At 42.3% G+C, this 21,947-nt stretch overlaps 2 protein-coding genes across 2 annotated transcripts in view; both read right to left on the reverse strand.

The window, feature by feature from the left end:
- Nucleotides 1-9,912, reverse strand: part of LOC308097444 (solute carrier family 12 member 5-like) — a gene marked incomplete at both ends in the record, with an annotated part of 28,158 nt that extends 18,246 nt beyond the window's left edge. The window contains 8 exons of the mRNA XM_080445202.1: nucleotides 201-412; nucleotides 1,214-1,461; nucleotides 2,292-2,422; nucleotides 2,878-2,932; nucleotides 6,359-6,505; nucleotides 8,482-8,622; nucleotides 9,241-9,335; nucleotides 9,903-9,912. Coding sequence (XP_080301328.1) covers nucleotides 201-412; nucleotides 1,214-1,461; nucleotides 2,292-2,422; nucleotides 2,878-2,932; nucleotides 6,359-6,505; nucleotides 8,482-8,622; nucleotides 9,241-9,335; nucleotides 9,903-9,912 — 1,039 coding nt within the window. The remainder of the gene's footprint in view (nucleotides 1-200; nucleotides 413-1,213; nucleotides 1,462-2,291; nucleotides 2,423-2,877; nucleotides 2,933-6,358; nucleotides 6,506-8,481; nucleotides 8,623-9,240; nucleotides 9,336-9,902) is intronic.
- Nucleotides 9,913-10,474: 562 nt separating this feature from the next.
- Nucleotides 10,475-11,524, reverse strand: LOC308097445 (kelch domain-containing protein 3-like; the record flags this gene model as incomplete). The annotated part of the gene is made up of 1 exon (XM_080445203.1): nucleotides 10,475-11,524. The coding sequence occupies one exon, from the start codon at nucleotides 11,522-11,524 to the stop codon at nucleotides 10,475-10,477; it is 1,050 nt and encodes a 349-aa protein (XP_080301329.1).
- Between the last annotated feature and the right edge of the window lie 10,423 nt (nucleotides 11,525-21,947).

Consider the following 21,947-nt stretch of genomic DNA (forward strand, 5'->3'; position numbering starts at 1 on the left):
TGTGAGGACCCCGTAGCGGCCCGGACTTCTAGTATGGACAAATTGTCCTAATGATCAGAGGCATTGATGATACCAAGCCTAAGAGGCCGTGTCCACCAAGATGTTTTTTTCCTGAGCATGTTTTTGATGGTTTACTCTTCAGGGGACTGCGTTTTGCCCTCATCACTTGTCCTACTGTCCTTTACTATGTAAGCTCTTACCCGCCAGGATGCCACTGCTGACCCCCGGTATGCCCTGGATCTCCGTGACGTTGTTGTCGGTGAAGTACTCGTCACAGGTGGCGTTGAGGTGCTCCGAGTCGCAGAAGGTCCTCCACAGCTGGGTGGTGACGGTGCCATTGTTCACCTCAATGACCTTGGCGCACACGTCGTAACCTTTGGAGAGCAGGGTTCGATTCCCCAGGACGCACACCCTGCGAGGGGGTCAGTGGAAGTATCCTTAGAGTGAAACAGTCTGTACAGTACATTTTTACCATTGAGCTAATAGAGCCTGCCTGCTTGCTCAGGGGATAAGTCGAATCTTGACCCTCTCAGGTCAAAATTCGTGTCAGATCCTGTGTATAGGTGAGACATGACCTTTGACACGATCTAAATGTCTCAATAGAAGAGCAGGGAGACAAAATACAACCACCCCAATTGTATAAGTTATATTGTATTAACATACTCTACCATACAGATTATATAAGTTATATTGTATTAACATACTCTACCATACAGATTGTATAAGTTATATTGTATTAACATACTCTACCACACAGACTGGACACAATTACATTTTATTAATTAAAAAAAGTCCCGAGTTGGTGTAGGCTAGACCAGTGGTTCTCAAACTTTTTCATGTCAAGGACCCCCAAAATGATGTATGTATTTGTCTACAGACCCCCCATCTCCAAACTTTTTTTTTTTTCATGAATCGTCTCCATGTAGTGTCCTGGCACGCAGTTTGCAGCGACGAAAATGGCCGAAATTAGCTTTATGCTCTAGGCTCCATTCTAGCTGTGGGAGGGGTCTGCAGAATGGAGAACAGGGGCTTCTATGAAAAAAGTCAACTGCATCAGGTGTGTTGGTGACTGACTATAGGCAGATACAGTACAATCCACATGTATTTTGGTCCGGCTCTCTCCTTTAACACGGCAGCCTTTCGTGTTGTGTGAGTACTTCTTCCATCATTGACTATAATATTTCTCCATCGTGACGAGTACTGTACTACTTACGGGAAGACGGGCGGGTCAATGGCGGTCTTGATGACCCCGGCGTACACGGCCAGGATGGAGAGGATGACGCAGGCCAGGAAGACCAGGGCCAGCTTGTTGACGTACTTGACCCCCACGAACACCAGCAGGGACATGAGGCCCAGCACCATGGTGCCGTACACGCGCATGTTGTTGAGCAGCGCCAGCTCCGCCTCCGCTCCCTCCAGGCCCTCCAGCTTAAAGATGGCGGCCTGGGGGAGGATGTAGATCTGTGGACACAGTGGAGCGGAGAGAGAGACAGACAGACATGTTGTAAATGTCAGGATATAGAGAGACATAGACGGACCTGTCTGTTACTAACTTACTTACTAACTGACTAACTAACTCTGACTGACTGACTGGATGACTGACAGACAGACAGACAGACAGACAGACAGACAGACAGACAGACAGACAGACAGACATTTGACTATTACATACTGTATATTCATTCATTCATACATACAGGCATGCAAACAGCCCCGAGGTGAAAAAGGTGACAACATGTTGTTTTCTTTCGGGTCAGGTGTCACACAATTGCCCTATTTGGGTTCAAAAAGGTGACTGTAGCTGAAAAGTGACACTTTTGCATGTCTGTACATATATTCATTTATATTAATTGTTGATAGGCTGTTGATAGACTTGCACATATATTAATTGATAGACTGTACTGTTCATTTTTTCAGAGACCTATGAATCGAAGTTCATTATTTAATTAAAATATATATATGTATTTATCCTGCTTTGTTTTTTTCCCCTCCAGTGATCAATAACAGTTATTATCTCATCTCGTCATCTCAATTTAGACGTGACGGAGCGAAAAGGAGGGAAGATTAAAGGTACAAAAGCCATACAAGTACACACCCTGGATATGAAGCCAGTATATCGCAGGGACTTACCCCCCAATCCAACCCTTGTGCCAAGCAGGGAGGTATTGGGTCTTTGGTATGACCCGGCCGGGGTATTGAACTCCAACCTCCAATTCTCAGGACGGACACTCTGACCACAAGGCCACTGAGCTGGCAAAAACAAAGCTCAATGTGTAAATCCTTTGCCTTACCAGTAGGATCTCTATGCAGCCCAGGATGTACATGGCCCCGGCGAAGGTGGTCCCCAAGTAGAAGCAGATTCCAACAGCTCCCCCAAACTCTGGACCCAGCGAACGGGAGATCATGTAATATGACCCACCGGCTGTGCGTGGGAACGCAGAGGACAACACAACGTTTAGTCTGCTGCACTAGCGTTTGCCAAACACTGGGTCAGAAGGACACATTTTGGGTCACAGACACATTTTTTTCCCAACCATTATTATTTATTATTACATAAATAAATAAATTCCAACACAAATCCATTCATAAAAATAAAAACCTAAGAAATAGTAAAAATAGCAGATCTACAAGCTTGGCTATTTTCACTATTAAATAGGGCTTACGTAGTTAAAAAGCACTTTTGTACGTTGAGGTCCCAGGGATCTAATTTAACTTTTGGGTCTCAGCTGAAAAAGTTTGGGAACCAATGTGCTACACTGACGGCATCGTTTACCATAACTTAACAAAGACAGCGAGCGCAGTCACGCACGCACTCACGCAACCACGCACGCACGCACGCACGCACTCACACACAAAGACACTCACTCACTCACTCACCTGGTACAACCCCATTTGTTGCAATGGCACTCATAGAGATGGCTGTCAGCATGGTCTGAAAGGAAGCACAACCGAGACCATTCTTTTATTTCAAGGACCACCAATGATATATGATATACATTAGTCCACGGACCCCCATCTGATTACACTTTTTATCACTGGGACCCCCAATCTACACCATAGCGTCCATTTGGTTCCAATTGTACACTCTCAGAGTTACAGTTTTTTACCACAATGTTAAAAAGGGAACCAGGAGACCTTGTACTGCCAGACCCCTAGTGGTTGAAATCTGAATGGCCGGACTTCGCATGACGTGTGTGCAGAGGAAAAGAGGGACAGACAGAGGAAAAGAGGGACAGACCGACCGACCGACCGACAAAGCCTCATGTAAGCCAACCCCCTGGGTCTGGCAAAAATGTAATTTAGATAGCATGTTATTTTACATATTCTAGGTTCATTTTTTAACTGATATCCTTTAATGTACAGTACAGGTTGTTTTTTGGCAGTAAATTGTTTAGTCTGATGCTAGGTTCTTGGTTTGCCTGTGATCCTATTTTACTGAGGCACTACACCAATGGTTCTCAAAGTGGGGTCCGGGGACCCCCAGGGGTCCTTGAGGGGGTTTCAGGGTGTCCCCAGCTAAATTTGTTAATACTGCATCACAATCATTTGTCAACCTTTATCCATATTTGATACTTTGGCTATCAAAAAATAGCAGATCTACAAGCTCACAGCGCGTCACTTCATGCTTGTACATCTGCTATTTTTGAACATTTTTGAAAAATACATTTTGTGTTTGCAAAATGTTGAATAATTTCAGATTTTATGCCAGACCCAGGGGGTCAGGCCTACATGTGGCTTTGTCCGTCCCCTTTACGTCCATACATGGGCATAAAAGAGGGGGTCAGCTTTGTCGGTCCCCCTCTCCAAACGCTTTCGTCCATACATGGGCATAAAAGAGGTCTGTCTTCTGTCCTCTTTTTGATTGGCCAAGCTTAGCGTGACGTAGTGCTCTGATCTTTCAACCACCAGAGGTCTGGCAGTACCAGGTCTCCTGGTTCCCTTGTTGCCAGACCCAAGGGGTCGGCCTACATGAGGCTTTGTCCCATTTTGTCCATACATGGGCAAAAAAGAGGGTTAGGGTTCGCATGACGTGCCTACATGAGGCTTTGTCCATACATGGGCAAAAAAGAGGGTTAGGGTTGGCATGACGTGTCAAGCTGACACGTCATGCGAAGTCCGGCGTGACGTAGTGCTCTGATCTTATAAAGTACTAGGAATTTATTCTGGGTCTGGCAGAACCAGGTCTCCTGGTCTTGTTTAACACACATCTTCTCTTCTGAGTGTCCCTGGCACAGAATATTTTCAGATGGAGGTCCGCGGTCAAATATATCAATCAATCAATTGATATAGAACCCCTGCACTACACTCTCTCTGCATTTGATGTATGTATTTACCTTGCTTACTGTAAGCTGCAGGGCCGCGCGCTTTGCACGCGGGCGCGCGGGGGGCACCTCAACTTGAGGTCGCCCTGGGGCACCACATAGTGCTAATCCGGCCCTGGTAAACTGCTCTGGATAAGAGCATCTGATAAATGCCTACATTGTAAATTGTACAGACTCAAGAGTTAACTCTGAGACCATTGGGGGACCCCCAAACATGATGGTCCCCGGACCCCACGACGAGAACCAGTGGCATACAGCAGGGTTCCATTGTGTCTATATGGCATATGACAGAATAACATTGAATAAGTACAGTATTTAGACAGAAGAAATTTGCATTTGGGAATTGAGTGTGTTGATGTATCACTAGGACCTCCTAGACAGCAGCATTTCAGAGATGTTCTCCTGGGCTTCTTTCACACTGCGCTCTAGGTACACCTTCTTCTGCTCCAGAACCTTCATGCTCTGCTCGTCTCTCTCCTGTTTGTCCGTCAGATGGATATTTATCTCGTCCTTGGACTGCAGAATGAACACGCGGCCTACGTTCTCGTACATGCGCGTGGCGTCGGGCAGCGAGGTGATTTCGCCACGCGTCAGGTCGGCGCGTTCCTTTGCGCGGCTCAGCTGTTGCATCTGCAGCTCGACCGACCTCGCCTTCTTCTGGGTGTCGATCATCTGAGCGTAAAGCCTTTCTAATTGAGGGTCATCTCCAGCGTCAGCCATGATGGTCAACTGTTCTGTCAGTGCTGTCGTCAGAGTTCTTGTAGGCCTATATCTATGACATCACCATGACGTCAGTCATCTCTATATTTGGGAATAACCGATGGCAGACACACAAGACAAACAGACTGACTGACAGACAGAGGGATTAATAGATACAGTAATAACAACTAGGCCGATGCCAGTTGGGAACGCATGCCCCTCTAGTTATAAGCACGGGTATCCATTGGACCGTGGAATTCTGGAGCAATCAGTAATCTTCTGCCGTAATCTGAAGACTCACCTCTTCAGACTCCATCTCAGCCCGTAGCACTTGCCCTAGCCTTGACGACCTTGCAGGATTATGCAAAGGCTAAAATGTTACTTAGATAGCATGTAGACAGATGCCAGGTCATTGTTGGCCTGGCATCCTATAGTGTGTATAGTTTCAATGCAGGCTGATGATAGGTTCTTGGTTTACGTATGTATTAGTTATTATTAGATTACTATTTGTATGCATTTGATGTATTATGTGTATTATGATGTATTTATGATGTATTATCTTGTGTCCTTGCTTACTGCTCTGGATTAAGAGTGTCTGCTAAATGCCTAAATTGTAAACTGTAAACTGTAATTGATTAGGCAAGAGGAGTCGGAGGCAATAGTCTATAGGTGGTGATGGTTATGCTTTAATTAATATACATGATATCATAGGGGGAGTAGGTTAGACACACAGTCTGACACAGATCGGTGGTAAGGTATTCTGCCAACGGGCACAGGGATCAGACCATGGTTATATTAGTTGTTACAAGGACAAGCTGAACCATAGCAAGCCAGGCTGTACTAAAACAATAGCTATCAGACCTATAGATTATTCCTCTATATACCTGAAATCCTTTATAGTATGCATAATACAGCGTGGGACAGCAATTTCACTATAGGAGAGAACCCATCTGTCGGCTTCAATTTTACAGTGTTTAGTTCCACGTGTGTCTGCTCGTTGTCACTTGTTTATCCTGTATCCTATCCTGGATCAAATTGGTATCCCGAACTAAAAATTTATTTTATGTTTACAAAAGAGCTGGAGAGATGGGGGGGACCGCTGTTACTGAACAAACACTATATAGCATATCACAATATAGAGATATTTAACACTTATTACTGAAACAAAAATCACTTACAGCAGCTTCAAGAAGAGGCCAAAAGTAAAGCTGTTCTTAAAGGTAAGTACGTAGTACAAACACTAACCACTGGGTAGACTTGACAATAAAATTAATAAATTGACAGAACATTCAGGATTTTCAAAATGACAGTAGGGGGCAACAGATCCTCTCACTCACCGTGGAGCAGCACATGAAGACGATGACGAAGGAGCCGAGGACGCCTCCGATGCCGACCATCCAGGTCATCCTGAGGAAGAGGATGACTCCGAAGATGTTCTGAATGCAGGGCAGGTACACTCCCATCAGGGTGCCCAGCTGAGGAGCCTGGAAACCCAAAACAGAATGTTCTGAATTACTTTAGGGATCCGGAACCGGAGGAACCAGAGGAAGCAGCATACTTTTTACACTTTTATTCAAGTACATTTTTAGTACACAATCTTTACTTACGTAACGTATTAAAGTATATTTATATATTGTGGAATTGCTGCTTTTACTAAAAAATAAGTGCAATAAAATCTGAGTGTTTCTTCACCCACTGCTTGTGCAATAATAAAAATCATCTATTCTTAATCACTCCAATCTTTTTGGACACGTGGCTTGGCACCACGGTTAATGGGAAACAAACACATTAAGGTTTTATTGGTTGTTGAAATGCTGGCAATAAAAGTTTTAGAGCGTTGCTTCAAAGTCTGCGGACGATCAGGTTGAAATGAGCTCAGAGGCATACTGGTCTCCACCTGGTAATAACAACCCAACATGTGGTTTGAACTCAACATGTGGTTTCAGGACTTTTTACTGTCATAACTCGTGAACACGGCAAACACATTAAATCAGGCAGTAACCGAACGAGGCCAAATGTAAAACATATTTCTCAAAACAAATAATCGTTTAACCTTTGCTATTGTCATTATTAGTGCAGTGGTTCTCACACTTTTTCATGTTAAGGACCCCCAAATTGACACAGACACCCATCTGAAAATGTTTTGTGCCAGGGAACCCCACATTTTTGAATAGCCAACATAAATGGATAAAGTGGTTAAAAATAAATGATTGTGATGCTATATATAACTAATATATAACTTTTGCTGGGGACCCCATGGAACCTCTCCAAGGACCCTTGGGTGTCCCCAGACCCCACTTTGAGAACCACTGCCCTAGTGTACATTTGTAAAAAAGAGTAAATGCCATAAGTGAGCTATAATTGTCAGTGGTTGCCTTTAGCTGTTTAAAAATCTAACTTCACAGACGTAAAATAAAGAATAGGTTACATTTCACCTCTCTTTTCCTGTGGGGTTCCAAATCTTCCAAAACTCTTCCAAACTTCTCCATGAGCCACACATAATTTTCCATGACCAGATTAGTACACTGCATATCGTCTCTGTCGGGTGGAAACCGACACTGGAAACTGTATGTCCAAAACTGTTACTTTTCAGGATTTATATTCAAAAATAGCTAAAGTAGCAGATCTACAAGGGGTCAATCTGCAACAACGTGTCACTTCGCGCTTCGCGCTTGCGGATCTGCTACTTTTGTGTGACGCTGTAGCAGTGTTGATTTTGATTTAATTTTAGTCTTTTGAATAAAATTCCATTTAGTTTTAGTCATATTTTAGTCATCTGAAATGTTTTTTTTTGTCTAGTTTTAGTCGACTAAATATCATAAGATTATAGTCGACTAAATCTACAGTTGATTTAGTCGACTAAAATGTATTGTGGCGGTGCCTCGATGGCGTCGTAATGGCAGATTTTACACTCAGTTGCATCCTGAAAATAGCCGATCTACAAGCTCACAACGCGTCGAGCTTGTAGATCTGCTATTTTCAGAGCGCAACACCCGAGTGCAACCAAACATAAAATGAGTTGTCTTTTAGTCCCTCCCTAACATTTTAGTCATCATAGCTTAGTTTTTATTTAGTTTTCGTCAGTGAAAAAAGGTAGTCGACAAACATTTTTCGTCATAGTTTTAGTCGACAAAATCAACACTGCGCTGTAGTATGATCAAGGAGGGTGTAGATTTACGAAAAAACACGAAAAGGTAAAATATGGAGATTGGAGAGGTTTCTGCCCGAGAGCAACGATATAGACTGTATTGGACTGTACTTTCATGTGCTTTTTTTCTGCAAACTTCTAATAAAATATTCAATCAATCAATCAAAAGCTACTTTTCTGCTACTTTTGATGCTTTTGTGTGACGCTGTAGGATGATCAAGTAGGGCATTAATTTAAGAAAAAAACACAAAAAGCCAGAATATGTAGATAAGAGGTTTCTGCCCTGACAGCAACGAGATGTAGAGAGTCTACCTTGACTGGTTTCTTGGTGGGTCGGCCTCCTTCCTCGTTGTTCTCGGCCTCTTCGTGCTCCTTGCTGCCGGTGGGCAGGTTGGAGTAGTTAGCCAGACTACTGAGCAGACCGCTGACCATGGGACTGGTGTCCATTTCATCCTAATACAACAGAGAGAGAGTGCCAGACTGCTGAGAGTAGAGTGAAAACCATGGGACTATGGTGTCCATTTCGTCCTACATAACAGACACAGTGTTACGTCAGCAATAGCGGATGAAGTTTATATTGAATATCGTTATTATCAGTACAGTCCAAAGGTTATGCTAAAAAGGATAACAAAACTCGGTCGGGTGGAAACTGTTACTTTTCAGGATTCAAATTCAGCTCGTAGCTCGTAACGCGTCGCTTCGCGCCGCGTTACAAACTTGTGGATCTGCTACTTTTGATGCTTTTGTGTGACGCTGCACTATGATCAAGTAGGGCGTTGAAACACAAAGAGTTAGAATATGGAGAAAAGGGGTTTCTACCTGACAGCGACAATATAATGCAAACAATACTATACAAAACATTGGTAGAAAACTTAGCAGCATCAACAGGTATATTTACAGATGCTATTACCACAGGAGTATAGCATCAGTAACAAAACTGTGTGTGTGTGTGTGTGTGTGTGTGTGTGTGTGTGTGTGTGTGTGTGTGTGTGTGTGTGTGTGTGTGTGTGTGTGTGTGTGTGTGTGTGTGTGTGTGTGTGTGTGTGTGTGTGTGTGTGTGTGTGTGTGTACCTCAAACAGGGCCATGTTGTTTCCATCATACAGCTGGTTCTTCTCCACGGTGCTGTTGATAAAAGGACTGCTCTCCTTACACGGGTTCCCCTCACCTGGACAACCACCACACAGATGACAACCAGCAGCGTTACGCCATTTCCCCCATATCCCGGGTGAGACATAGTCAAACTTACGGACTGTAGCTTTAAACACTCAAGATGTTACAGCAGGTGTTCTTTTTTCCGTTTTCCAAAGAAATTATAAAGTATAAATGAAAAGTAATTGAAAAAACACGGCCCCCTCACGCATTAGAAGGACAATATCAGTCACCAGAACCAAGGACCGGTGTTTTCAGTGAGGAGTTTGAAGTTACAATGGGTTTGTATAGGAAGGGGGCGTGTCTGATAAAATGTATATCAAATATCTAAATAGATACTGAATCAATCAACTTCAAAACTGACCGGGGGCGTTGTTGAAACAAGCGATTAAAAGCCTCTTTTCTAATACAAGCCTCTTTTTGTACAATACAAAACAATAATAATATAATACAAGCCTTTTTTCGAAAAATTGAAATATAGGCCTCTCTCTTATATATGCCTCCTTTCAATAAAAACCTGGTCCCCGCTACAGTTGAATATTACACAATAATGCAAAAAAGATAAAACAAAAAGTCCCAGGACTTGTTCCCATTGTGGTCCTTTGCATTCAATTCATCAAGACATTTAAAATAACATTTAACATAAAATAAATCATCAACACTAGTAGCATTACAAGTATGTGTACAGAAAACAATTGCCGTTGGGTCATTTCAGGTGTCACGCTTAGATTATTCATAATCTCAGTTCGTCATCTCCGGGAAAGAACTCGGACATTGCAAAAAAACTAAAGTTACCACTACAAGTTTAGGGCGGGTGAGGGGTGTGGATTCAAATGCACTCAGCGCCGTTCTAAAATCAGATCAACAAAAAATGTTCACAGTTGGAGAAAGTTATGCGCTAAAATACATTCATTTGAGGTTAAAAGTGAACGCTATAGGGTGTGGCAAGTGCCATCCACTGGGACCCTAAGTGACGCCCCTGTCAGCGCCGATCTGCGACATCTCTGAATGTCTATTGACCAAAACGTTGCCAAAATAAAGTTGTGCGTGCAAGTGTAGACGGTGTTTGGGTCACTTTATTTTATTCTATACATCTGATCCATGCCTACACACCCACCGTCTCTGAGCTGAACAGGTGTGCATAAGACTTTGTTGTTAGCATAGATAATCATACCGTGGAAATGGTGGGCGGTGGGCGGGGTTTGTGAGGGCGATGTGATTTTCTCTGGTATTCATGGCTGCCAGTTCCCACCTGATGTTGTGTGGGAGTCCCGACTGCTCCAGACCGTACTGAACAGCTGCTAGCTTGCATAACGTCTTCAGACTAGGACTTAAGTCTAAAATGTACAGGTTATCAACACTTGTCGATGTTCCAAAGAGGAAGATACGATCCCCCACCACACAACAGCACGTAGAAGGCGTCTTACTCGTTGGGTGTTTCCCCTTGGGCTCAACCACCTGCTTCCAGGAGAAGGTCTCTGGGTTGAACTTCCACAGGTCGTTGATCCGCTCGTCCCACGTTTGACTACCAAATATGTACAGCTCTCCATTGTAGGCAAAGGCTGAATGACCCCAGCGTCCTTCTGGGAGCAGTGCAGGAGGCGTGCTCAGCCAGCAGTCGGTCTCTGTGTCAAACACTCTGATGTTGTTGTATTGTGTGAAGTACGAGTTGCAGTACCCAAACACAAACATCTTTGTCCCGATGATGGTGGCAGAGTGACTCCCTAAATCTAAATTACTAACTCCTCTGGAGTTAAAAATTAAAGACCAGATCATTGTGGTGGTGTCCAGCTTGTAGATATTCACACATTTTTTGCAAGTATTAAAGCAAAAGCTAAAATAGGATTGGTTAAATCCTCCATAGATATACATGGCCTTACCCAAGACACAGGCAGTGTGGCCTTCCCTCGCCACTGGGACAGTCCCAGAAACCTTGGTTTTGAGCCATCTGTGTGCATCAACATCAAATGCATAAAGCGTGTTGCAGTACTCCCAATAGCTTTTACAACCCCCCCAGATATAGACAACATCTTCCATGAGCACAGCGCTGTGGCCATGGCGCATGGCGGGAACTTCAACGGGACGTTCTCCTCTTCCAGTTGACAGTGGGGGCAACATCGTCCAGCGCAGAGACACTGTGTTGAAGATGTGCACACTGAACTGACGCTTCTCCCAGTATACATACCCTCCAAATGAATAGACCATGTGTCTCACTGCCAGTGCAGTGTGGTTGGCTTTATTTGGTCCTCCTTTCAGATGGACTGCCCAGCAAAACATTCCAGAAAACGAGCAGTACGACAAACTCAAATGGATGAACTAGTTATGTAAATGGAGTGACATCGTGCACGTTAGCACTTATATTGTTATTATATCGGCACAAACATCACCCAAAAGCTTCGCCAATCTGCAACACTGATGCCTTGGTTTGGCCAATCAGGGAACCCGATGCCTGCTGCTATTCCTCATATGGCAAATTGACCTCCAGAATAAAGATCCCAGCACCGGCAGGCTTTGGAAAGTCTGTCCAGTCAGTCATAATCAAACTTGGTTTGGTTATGTGTATGACACTGCCTAAATGAGTATTTAAATGAAGCAATAAGAATTATGCATGGGCTGTGAATGGGAAAACGTTAATATAATAAAAAACAGAAAGTTTAAGTGAGGCCCGCAGACGCCATTAGACGCTATTTTTTTCAGCCATATTGGAAAGAAATCAAGCCTCTCTTACTTCCTTCACAGGTGTTACCAATGACATTAATGAAGGCTCTGTTCCATTCTGGTCAAACAGAGTCCGGGTGCTGATATTGTTCATGTTGGCTCACTGGAAACACCAGTGGGTCTCAAAGTGGGGTCAAGGAACCCTCATGGTTCCTTGAGGGAGTTCCAAATGGCCCCTTACATGTGTGTAAATCTGAGAGTGTACAAATGGAACCAAATGCACCCATACGTTTGAGAGCCACTGTGCTACACTAAATGGAACAGAGTCTTTATCTTATCTTATCTTATCTTATTACTATATAATTGACAAAAGCTCAGAAAGTTCGTCCGGGGTGTGCAAGCACAGGATCACTCCATTTGCCCCGAAACTTGCCACAGACTGTTGATCAGAACCATGGCTATATTTTAGGCATCTTACCCCACCTCGATCAGTGATCGGACTCTCGGTCTGATTGATTCTCTGATTTGCCTATCAGACCCTCAGCCTGATCTGGTAGGTTGCCATAGCAACCAGATACAGGAAGTCTGACCTCTTTATCCAGTGTTGTGTTCTAGTTTTTTTTTTAAGGTATACTATGATTATTCCCTGCCTCCCACACGCACGGCATGCGCGCGTCTATAATTAATTAAATGTAAAAAATGTGCACGCGCGGCCCACAAAAATATTGAATGTGAAAATTTTCCGCGCGCGAACACGCAATATGCTTTGTACTGATTTTTCTTTTGTACTGATTTTTCTTACTGATGTCTGATCACCTGAGCTCAACCACTTCCAAGCTTAGATGCATTTTCAATGCAACGCAACGATTAGTACCATGTAAGAGCGCAAGGATTTCTATAGCCCCTACGGAACCTCTCCCTCCGCTAAGTAGCTCCGAGATGAGGTCCCTCGTTGGTTCCTGCCGTTTGCGGTCGACATTGTCTCACATTTTCCACTTTTACATGTTTCTTACCCCTTTCTGCACATCGTATCCAAAAAGCAAAGCAATTGCGCCACTCTCTCAGATGTTTTAAGTTCTAGCGGAACATAACAGCTTCCAACGTGTTGAAGAAAGTATTTAATTTGCATCGGATTTCATCCGGTTCCATAATATTTTGCATTAGAAGATGCAATTCAACATTTGACCAGTAGGGTAATCAGTAATGTTATCTCTACGGGCGCAACTCTTGCGCAATGTCTTAAAAACATGTAACCGGATGAAAACCGAGGCAAATTAAATACTTTCTTCAACTCGTTGGAAGCTGTTATGTTCCGCTAGAACTTAAAACATCTGAGAGGCGCAATTGCTTTGCTTTTTGGATACGATGTGCAGAAAGGGGTAAGAAACATGTAAAAGTGGAAAATGTGCGACAATGTCGACCGCAAACGGCAGGAACCAACGAGGGACCTCATCTCCGAGCTACTTAGCGGAGGGAGAGGTTCCGTAGGGGCTAGGATTTCTATAAATAGATGCATAGAGAGAGAGTCGATGGTCAGATCTATTTATCCATCAGACTCTCGCGCCGCAGATACTCTTAGTTATAATGTGATCAAGTGGTCAAACGGGAGACTCTCTACGAATCTCCTCTACGTCCACTCCACATGGACTGACTGGCAGTGAAGTAGCCTGGTGAAGTTCCCCAGGTTAGGTACAGTGTTGCCATGTCCACTTATTATAAGCGACTTTGGGCTTGTTTTTCTGTAAAGTTGGTGTATTGGTGGTTGCGCGGTGCGAGTTTTTTTTTAGGGCTTGTTTCTTAAAGATTAGTTGCTTATTCGGGCTTGTTTCCTATGTTGTTTTAAACCAGTGTTTCTCAAACAAGTCAAAGACCCCCAAATTAATATGTGTCTGTCTGCATGGACCTCCATCTGAAAATAATGTTATGCCAGGGAGTGGGACCCCATACAAGATTTGTGTGTGTTGTTAAAATGTTTCAAAAATATTCCAAATGTTTTAAATTTTTCTTTAAAAGAAAATGGCAGATCTACAAGCTCACAAAGCGTTGCATCGCGTAGATAGGCTAGGCGTAGATAGGCTATTTTCAAATAGCCAATGTATTATGTTTAAAGGGCGAAGGGCTCGCTTCTTTTGGGCTTGTTTTCATAGACCTGTTTGCTTGTTTCTCTCACTATCTGGCAACACTGGTTAAGGCACCGACCAAGTCGTTGCTTCCTCTACAAGGCATTGTTAATGTGTGAATTCCGTCGCAGCCATTACTTATCACCTCAAGGACAATAGCTTCACACATGATAAGCCATCAACTCAGAGTTAGCCCACACATTCTTGCTGCCCCCCAGCCTTGGGCAGTTAACGTATCAGAGCGTATCAGCGTCTCAGACACGCTGTTTTGAACAGTTTTTGAAGGTGTACGGTGGCGACGAAAGAAAATCTCAAGGTGTACGACGTACACAGCATCTGACGGTAGAACCCACCACTGTCTTTATCACATGACCGAGGTTGGGAGGTTGGGAGGATGTGACTAGAGGTTAGGGCCGCAAAGCAAAGCGGGGAGGGAGGAGAGGAGCCGAGAGGAGAGGAGAGGCCAGAGAGGCCGGACTTCGCATGACGTGTGTGCAGAGCTATAATTAGGCCACGCATTGAATGTGAGATTGCACATCTCGCCCTCACATCTTTTGTAACACCTTTGAAGGAATAATTTGTAACACCTTTGAAGGAAGTAAGGAAGGAAGAGGCCGAATTTCTTTCCAATATGGCTGCTATATATAGAGCATAGAGTTATAATATATCTAGAGAGCGGACGGCCCCGCCCCCACGTATTAATTTCAATGAAAGTTGCTCACAAGCACATGAAGCCCCCGGAAATACACTCTTCTTCCGGGATTTGCTCCAACATTGGAGCCAATAGAAGCAGAGCACATTAGCGTTTCAGACAGTAGAAGCATGCGCAGTAGAATTATAAATGAGGAAGTCTTGCAATATCGTATTTGGCCACCAGGCTTCTATGGCTTCATTAATCCTCAGCTGTTTTGGGGGATTGATATAGATAGAGCCTATGAGTTAGGGAAAGGCAATGCTCTATGAATGCTGCCTTCGGCAACGGCATGGAGAGAGAGGGCACTTTTTGCAGACGGGTAAAAATGGCAGAAGCTCAAGCCCCCTTTGATGTCTATGTGTGCTCGTGTCCTGCTGAGTGGAGGATTCTCTCTTGACTGAGCAGTTGGATGTTTGGTTTTCCTAACGCAGGTTTGAATCTGAATCCGAACCAACTTTATTGTGACATCACAGGTTTACAGGTGTAAATATGTGCAAGCTCCATCGTTCGTAGCTTTCAGAGAAAACAGGGGGTGGGGGGGGGGGGGGGGGTGTAGCATCGAGATCAGTTTAACCACTTTAATCCTGCATCAGTTATTTCATAACAGCAGATCAAGTGAGGTTGTAGATCTGCTATTTTTTTTTAAAAGGGAACAACTCAGATTATTAACAACATAATGGGGGGTCCCTGGCACAAAATCATTTCAGATGGGGGTCCACGGCCAAATACATACTGTCATTTTAGATTTTAGTGTTGGCTATTCAAAAATAGCAGATATACAAGCTCATGAGCTGCAAGCTTACATCTGCTATATTTAGAATTACTATTTTTTAAATCTTGAAAGCGTTTGAATAATGTTGAATAACATTTTCAGATGGTGGTCTGTGGCCAAATATGCATATCATTTTGGGGGTCCTTGACATGAAACAGTTTGAGAAACACTCTGTGTTACGGTATGGTGGGGTGGGCTGATTCAGTGCTACGTGGTGCTGTGCTGTGTGGCAGCATGCAATGTGCTCCAACCTCTGACCAAGCCTCGCAGACCAGTGGTGGAAAAAGTTCTCAAAATTGACTTGAGTAAAAGTACAAAAGTATTGGCATAAAAATGTAAGTACCAAAAGTAAAAGTACTCATTATGCAGAATGTCCCATTTCACAAGTTTTCTCTTTTGAAAATAGCAGATCTACAAGCTCACAATGCATCGCATAGCGAAGCATTGTGAGCTTGTAGATCAGCTATTTTCAAATGGCCAAAATAGGCTGAAGTGGTTAATGTATGTGTTGTAATAATAATCCAAAGAAATCTACAAAGTAACTAGTAACTCAAGTTTTCAAATAATTGTAGTGTAGTAAAAGTACAATATTTGCCTCTGAGATGTAGTGGAGTAGAAGTAAAAGTACTGAAAATTGGAAATACTCCAATAAAGTAAAAAATCACACCCAGTGTGAAGTGGGCGGTGTGGTCATCACAGTGGTCATCATAGTGATGGAAGCTCACTTTAAAAAAAAATTGTGCATAATCCTATTTATATGTTATTAATGTCATCATGTGTCTCGCTAGCCAATCACAGTGCTGAATAGTCAGCCAATAGAGTCAGCCAATCACAGTACAGCTAGGGGTGTACTAATGAGCCAATCACAATACAGTTAATGAGGTGTCCCAACCCCACTTATAGGGGCGGCTACACCGCCCAAAAATACCTCGAAACTGTACTTAAAGGGATACTTCACTCTCGGGCCGGGGACACATTTAAAAAAAATATTAAAAATAAATGAAAAAAGTTATGGAAAATTCATGGCCCCCTCACACATTAGTAGGACACTCTAATGCGTGAGGGGGCCATGAATTTTCCATAACTTTTTTCATTTATTTTTAATATTTTTTTTAAATGTGTCCCCGGCCCTAAAGTGAAGTATCCCTTTAAGTAAAGTACTTGAGTAAATGTACTTAGTTACCTTACACCACTGTCGCAGACCAAAGGACACGGGTGCCAGTTTGTCCCCTGGATGTGACTCGGCTATTACAAAATGGTACCGTTTATACAGGCTTTTAAAGGCTTAATGAAACACAGGCTCAAGGGGGGGGGGGCGGATTATCCAACAGCTGCTGGAGGCCAAATTGGAAGGCAAAAAAATTAACGTCTGCACGTGAGAGATCAACCTGACAACAACCACTCAACACACACAGCATGCTGGCAGTAATTACCACGAGAAACGTCACGCAAAGGCAACACCCTTGTTCTGTCACACCTGGCCTGATCCAGATGAGGATTGAAACTTCAGCTTGGGAGCAACGTTACCAGATTTTTGCGAGAGAAGTAAGCAACCAAATCTATGAAAACAAGCCAAACAAAAAGTCGAAAATGTGTAATATGTTTGAAACATTTAATCAACACAAATCTGCTATGGGGGTCCCTCAGAGAAATATTTTCAGATGGGAGTCCACGGCCACATACATATTAATTTAAGGGTATTTGACATGAAAATGTTTGAGAACCACTGGTTTAAAGAATAATAAAAAAATGTTGAAAGCAAGCCCAAATAAGCAACTACACTTTAAAAACAAACGCCCCCAAAAAAAACTGCGACTACTGTATCAATATTTAAAAATGTGAAAATGTGGAATGTTTTTGAAATATTTGACACAAACACAAATCTTGTATTGGGGTCCCTGGCACAAAATATTTTCAGATGGGGGGTCCGTGGAATACATATTAATACATATTAAAAAACGACTGGTTTAAACAACGTTAGGAAACAAGCCCAAATAAGCAAAGACCAAAAAAGAGCAACCCGCAACAACCAATATCTACAAGCAACAAAACAAAGGCAACACTGCATGGTTGTACGACAATCTGGATTGTAAACTGCAGTGGTGGAAAGTAACTAAGTACATGTACTCAAGTACTGTACTTAAGTAAAATTTGGAGGCATTTGTACTTTACTTGAGTATTTCCTATTTCCAATACTTTCCAATTACTTCTACTCCATTACATCTCAGAGGCAAATATTGTACTTTTACTCCACTACAATTATTTGAAAACGTTACTAGTTACTTTGTAGATTTTGATTGTAATTACAAAACATACATTACCCACTTCAGCCCTATATACATTTCAGCTATTTGAAAATAGCCGATCTACAAGCTCACAATGCGTCGCATCGCGACGCATTCTGAGCTTGTAGATCTGCTATTTTCAAAAGATTTTCATACAGAAAGTCCCTTTCTGCATAATGAGTACTTTTACTTTTGGTACTTTAAGTACATTTTGATGCCAACACTTTTGTACTTTCAATCAAGTACATTTTGAATTCCGGACTTTAATTGTAACAGAGTATTTCTATATTGCCGTATTGATACTTTTACTTAAGTAAAACATTTGAGTACTTTTTCCACCACTGGTAAACTGGCTGTGAGTGGGACAGTGGTGAGGAAGGAAGAGGGATCAGAACGCGCTGTAATGTGTGAATAATCTCCAATCTAAGGAGACTGGTTGGGAGATGACGAATGCCAGATGTTAAGAGTTTATAGGGAGGATTAGAGTGATGCTCTGTCCGTCTTTTCTCCTCATCTCCTTCACAATAGATTACAACATTTTTAGTTGACGATGAATTGTCATACAGATAATTGCGATTAACGATTGTATTCGGTTTTTAAGTCTGACGTCATTTTGTAGTCCGACGTCACTTCCGGGTCCAAGAGGCACCAAGCGCCGTCCACCCTTCATTGTAAACAAACATGTCGGAACCTGTAAATCTTTTTACAATAACCTCCTTTTTCAGAAATGAACCATTGAGGGTTAAAAAGGGTCCTAATGCTAATATCATAGACAGTAAAAAGTAGGCTAATATATGTATATACATATTTATTATATATGATTATTATCATTATTATATTATTTATTTTGTATATATATATATATATATATATATATATATATATATATATATATATATATATATATATATATATATATATATACACATTTCCTCTTCTCTTTGTCGTTGCCAGGAAAGCGGTAGAATGACACTTAAGTCGTTATTTTAGTCTCAGATCTGTTAAAACAGCGAGGGACACAGCACTGCGCATATTGGGAAAATACACACTTGGACCCGGAAGTTGTTCTGACGAGCGCATACGTCGTGGCTTAACAGCAGAATTGTGTTTTTGGCATTTAACATTGGAACATTTAATTTCTGTTTGCCTTTCAGGCTTCGTAACATTGCACAGGGCAGATATGACAAATAATGACGATTATGCAACATAATTGCGATTATCTCAAATAATTGCGATCAAGGCCCGGACCGCTGGAGTAGCGGTCCGGGCACCTATAGGCTACAATGTAGACTGACAGCGCGTCGCGGGTTCGAATCCTGATCACGGCGGCCTTTGCTGCGTGTCACTCTCCATCACTCTCTCACCCATTTCCTGTCAGCCTACTGTCCTATCATAATAAAGGCATATAAAGCCCAAAAATATATAATGATAATAATAATTGTGATCATGTGATTATGCAATAATTGTGACAGTCCTATCGCCCAATGAACTGGTCTCAAAGTACAGGCCACTGAACACATGGTCCCAATGAACACAATGTCCCTACGGGACAATAAAGACTATGATTATGATCAATAATCATAATCAGTCTTTATTGTCCCATAGGGACATTCTGTTCTTTTCAACAGAAAGACACTGAGCACAATACAACACAATACAACACAACACCAAGACAACACACAGAGAGTCCCCAGGTTACACAAACCAACATATTGTTGCTGTCGGGCAGAAACCTCTTATCTTCATACTTTTTTCTTGATCACACTACAGCTTCACACAAAAGCATCAAAAGTATATATCAGATCTACAAGCTCGAAACTCCAGTGGTTGAGTCGCGTATAGCCGCGTACCCCCATGTCAAAATATTTAGTTCTAGGGACCCCTAGAAGCAAAGATTTTAGTTAGTTTGCTTTAAAAATTATTCATGGTTTTTCAAAAATAGCAGATCTACGAGCTCATAACGCGGCACTCGGTGCCGTGCTATGAGCTTGTAGATCTGCTATTTTAGTATAAAAGGTTAAAGTGGTTACAATTATTGTGACGCTATAATAACACATTTTGCTGGGGACCCCCTGGAACCCCCCCAAGGACCCCTGGGGGTCCCCGGACCCCACTTTGAGAACCAACGTTATAGATGGCATGCATGGCAGCAACACAATGACTTCAGAAATACAGTAGACCTGTGTGTATAATAATCTCATTATGATCAATATTGTGCTGAATTGAAATGCGTTATTTTAAGACGGGCCGGGGGTCTTCAACGCTTTTCGGGCCAAGGACCCCTTAGCTGAGAGAGAGATGAAGCAGGGACCCCCCACTACATATTGCATAAAGTTGTGCTGTAGATTAAACTTTTCCATAGATTTCATAGATAGCTTCATAGTCTTGTTTGACAGCACTATCATCAGTGTTGGATTCATGTTAATGTGTATTTTCAGACATTTAACCACTTAAACCGTCAATACATAGTAAACCTTTGGCTCTGTACTTGGTCTGCTCTTTTTTTCCCTCAGTCTACACCAAATCTTTAAGCACTTGAACCCTAGTATCCCTATTGGGGGGGTCCCTGTTTAATCTCTCTCTCAGCTCAGGGGTCCTTGTCCTGAAAAACTTTGAAGACCCCTGCTCTATACACCAAATCTCTCAACGTGACACGTTGTGAGTTTGTAAGTCTGCTATTTACATTGAATGTTGGCCCATTATTACGTCATGCCCAGAAAAGGGATGCTACGGTTTCACGCGTCTAATCCGCTCGCCAGATGTCATCGCCTCATCTGGTTGGTCGTTGGAATCAGAATCAATTTGTGTGATTGCCCTGTACGTACGTTAATGCAGTGTCACCTCCACTGTCATTTTGCTGCCGGTTGAATAGAAAAGGCCACCTGCTTCGTCCTCGTCATCACAGGTGGTTGGATAAACCTAGCTTATTATTCTATTCCCGTTGAACTACAAATTATTACACTGCAGCACACCGCCACTGGATTTGATACGTTTGGATTTGTAGACTGTTAAAAAAAAAAGGACAAAGGGTCACATTCCGATCACGGTGACGCATGTTTCATGTGCTCTAAAGTTAGTTTACGTCAGTGGTTCTCAAACTTTTTCATTTCAAGGCCCCCCAAAATGATTATGTATTTGGCTGCGGACCTCCATCTCAAAAGTATTTTGAGCCAGGGACCTCCAGAAGCAAAGATTTGAGTTACACATTAAAAATATATGTTTAAATGCATGGTTAAAATGATTGTGGCACTATATTAACACATTTTGCTATGGGACCCCCACGTGTCGCATGGGGATGCATTGTGAGCCTTTAAAAAGTGATTAAAAAAAAGGACAACACATTCATATTCACGATATATTACTGTACTGTACTGTACTGTACTGTACTGTATGTCTAAATGTAGAGCAGCACTGCATTATATAATGCTGTCCCTCCTAATTCCATAGAGAGGATTTTTCAAATCTGCTGCTTCCAAATAATCGCACTGATGTGATGTATTGTCATTTGACAGCTTTGCTAAATTGTGATTGCCCAGCTGTTTCTGATGGGGGCGGAGCACAACAAAACAAAACACTGCAATGCAATAGCAATGATGTAGAAAATGACCATTCAGGTTTAACAATATGAAACATGTCTTTTGTTCGGAGTGTAGTGGAGTTATACAATGCAAGGCGAGGCGAGGCTATTTGTATGGCTAATTTCAACAACAAGGCAAGTCAATGTGCTGCTTTACATAAAACATTAAGCAAAAGAAAGGTGTTATTACAGGACATTTGAATTCAATAAAACTACAGAAGAGCAGTGGTGTAAAGTAACACATTTACTCAAGTACTGTACTTAAAGTACAATTTTGAGGTACTTTTACTTTACTGGAGTACTTCCAATTGTCTATACTTTTACTTCTACTCCACTACATCTCAGAGGCAAACATTGTACTTTTACTCCACACAATTATTTGAAAACTTTAGTTACTAGTTACTTTGCAGATATAAATGATTATGTTATAAACCACTTTAGCCCTATTTTATACCTGGCCATTTGAAAATAGCCGATCTACAAGCTTGTATATCTGCTATTTTCAAGCATTTTAGTACTTTT

Source organism: Gymnoscopelus braueri (assembly GCF_963280865.1).
Source record: "Gymnoscopelus braueri genome assembly, chromosome: 12".
Taxonomy (NCBI): domain Eukaryota; kingdom Metazoa; phylum Chordata; class Actinopteri; order Myctophiformes; family Myctophidae; genus Gymnoscopelus; species Gymnoscopelus braueri.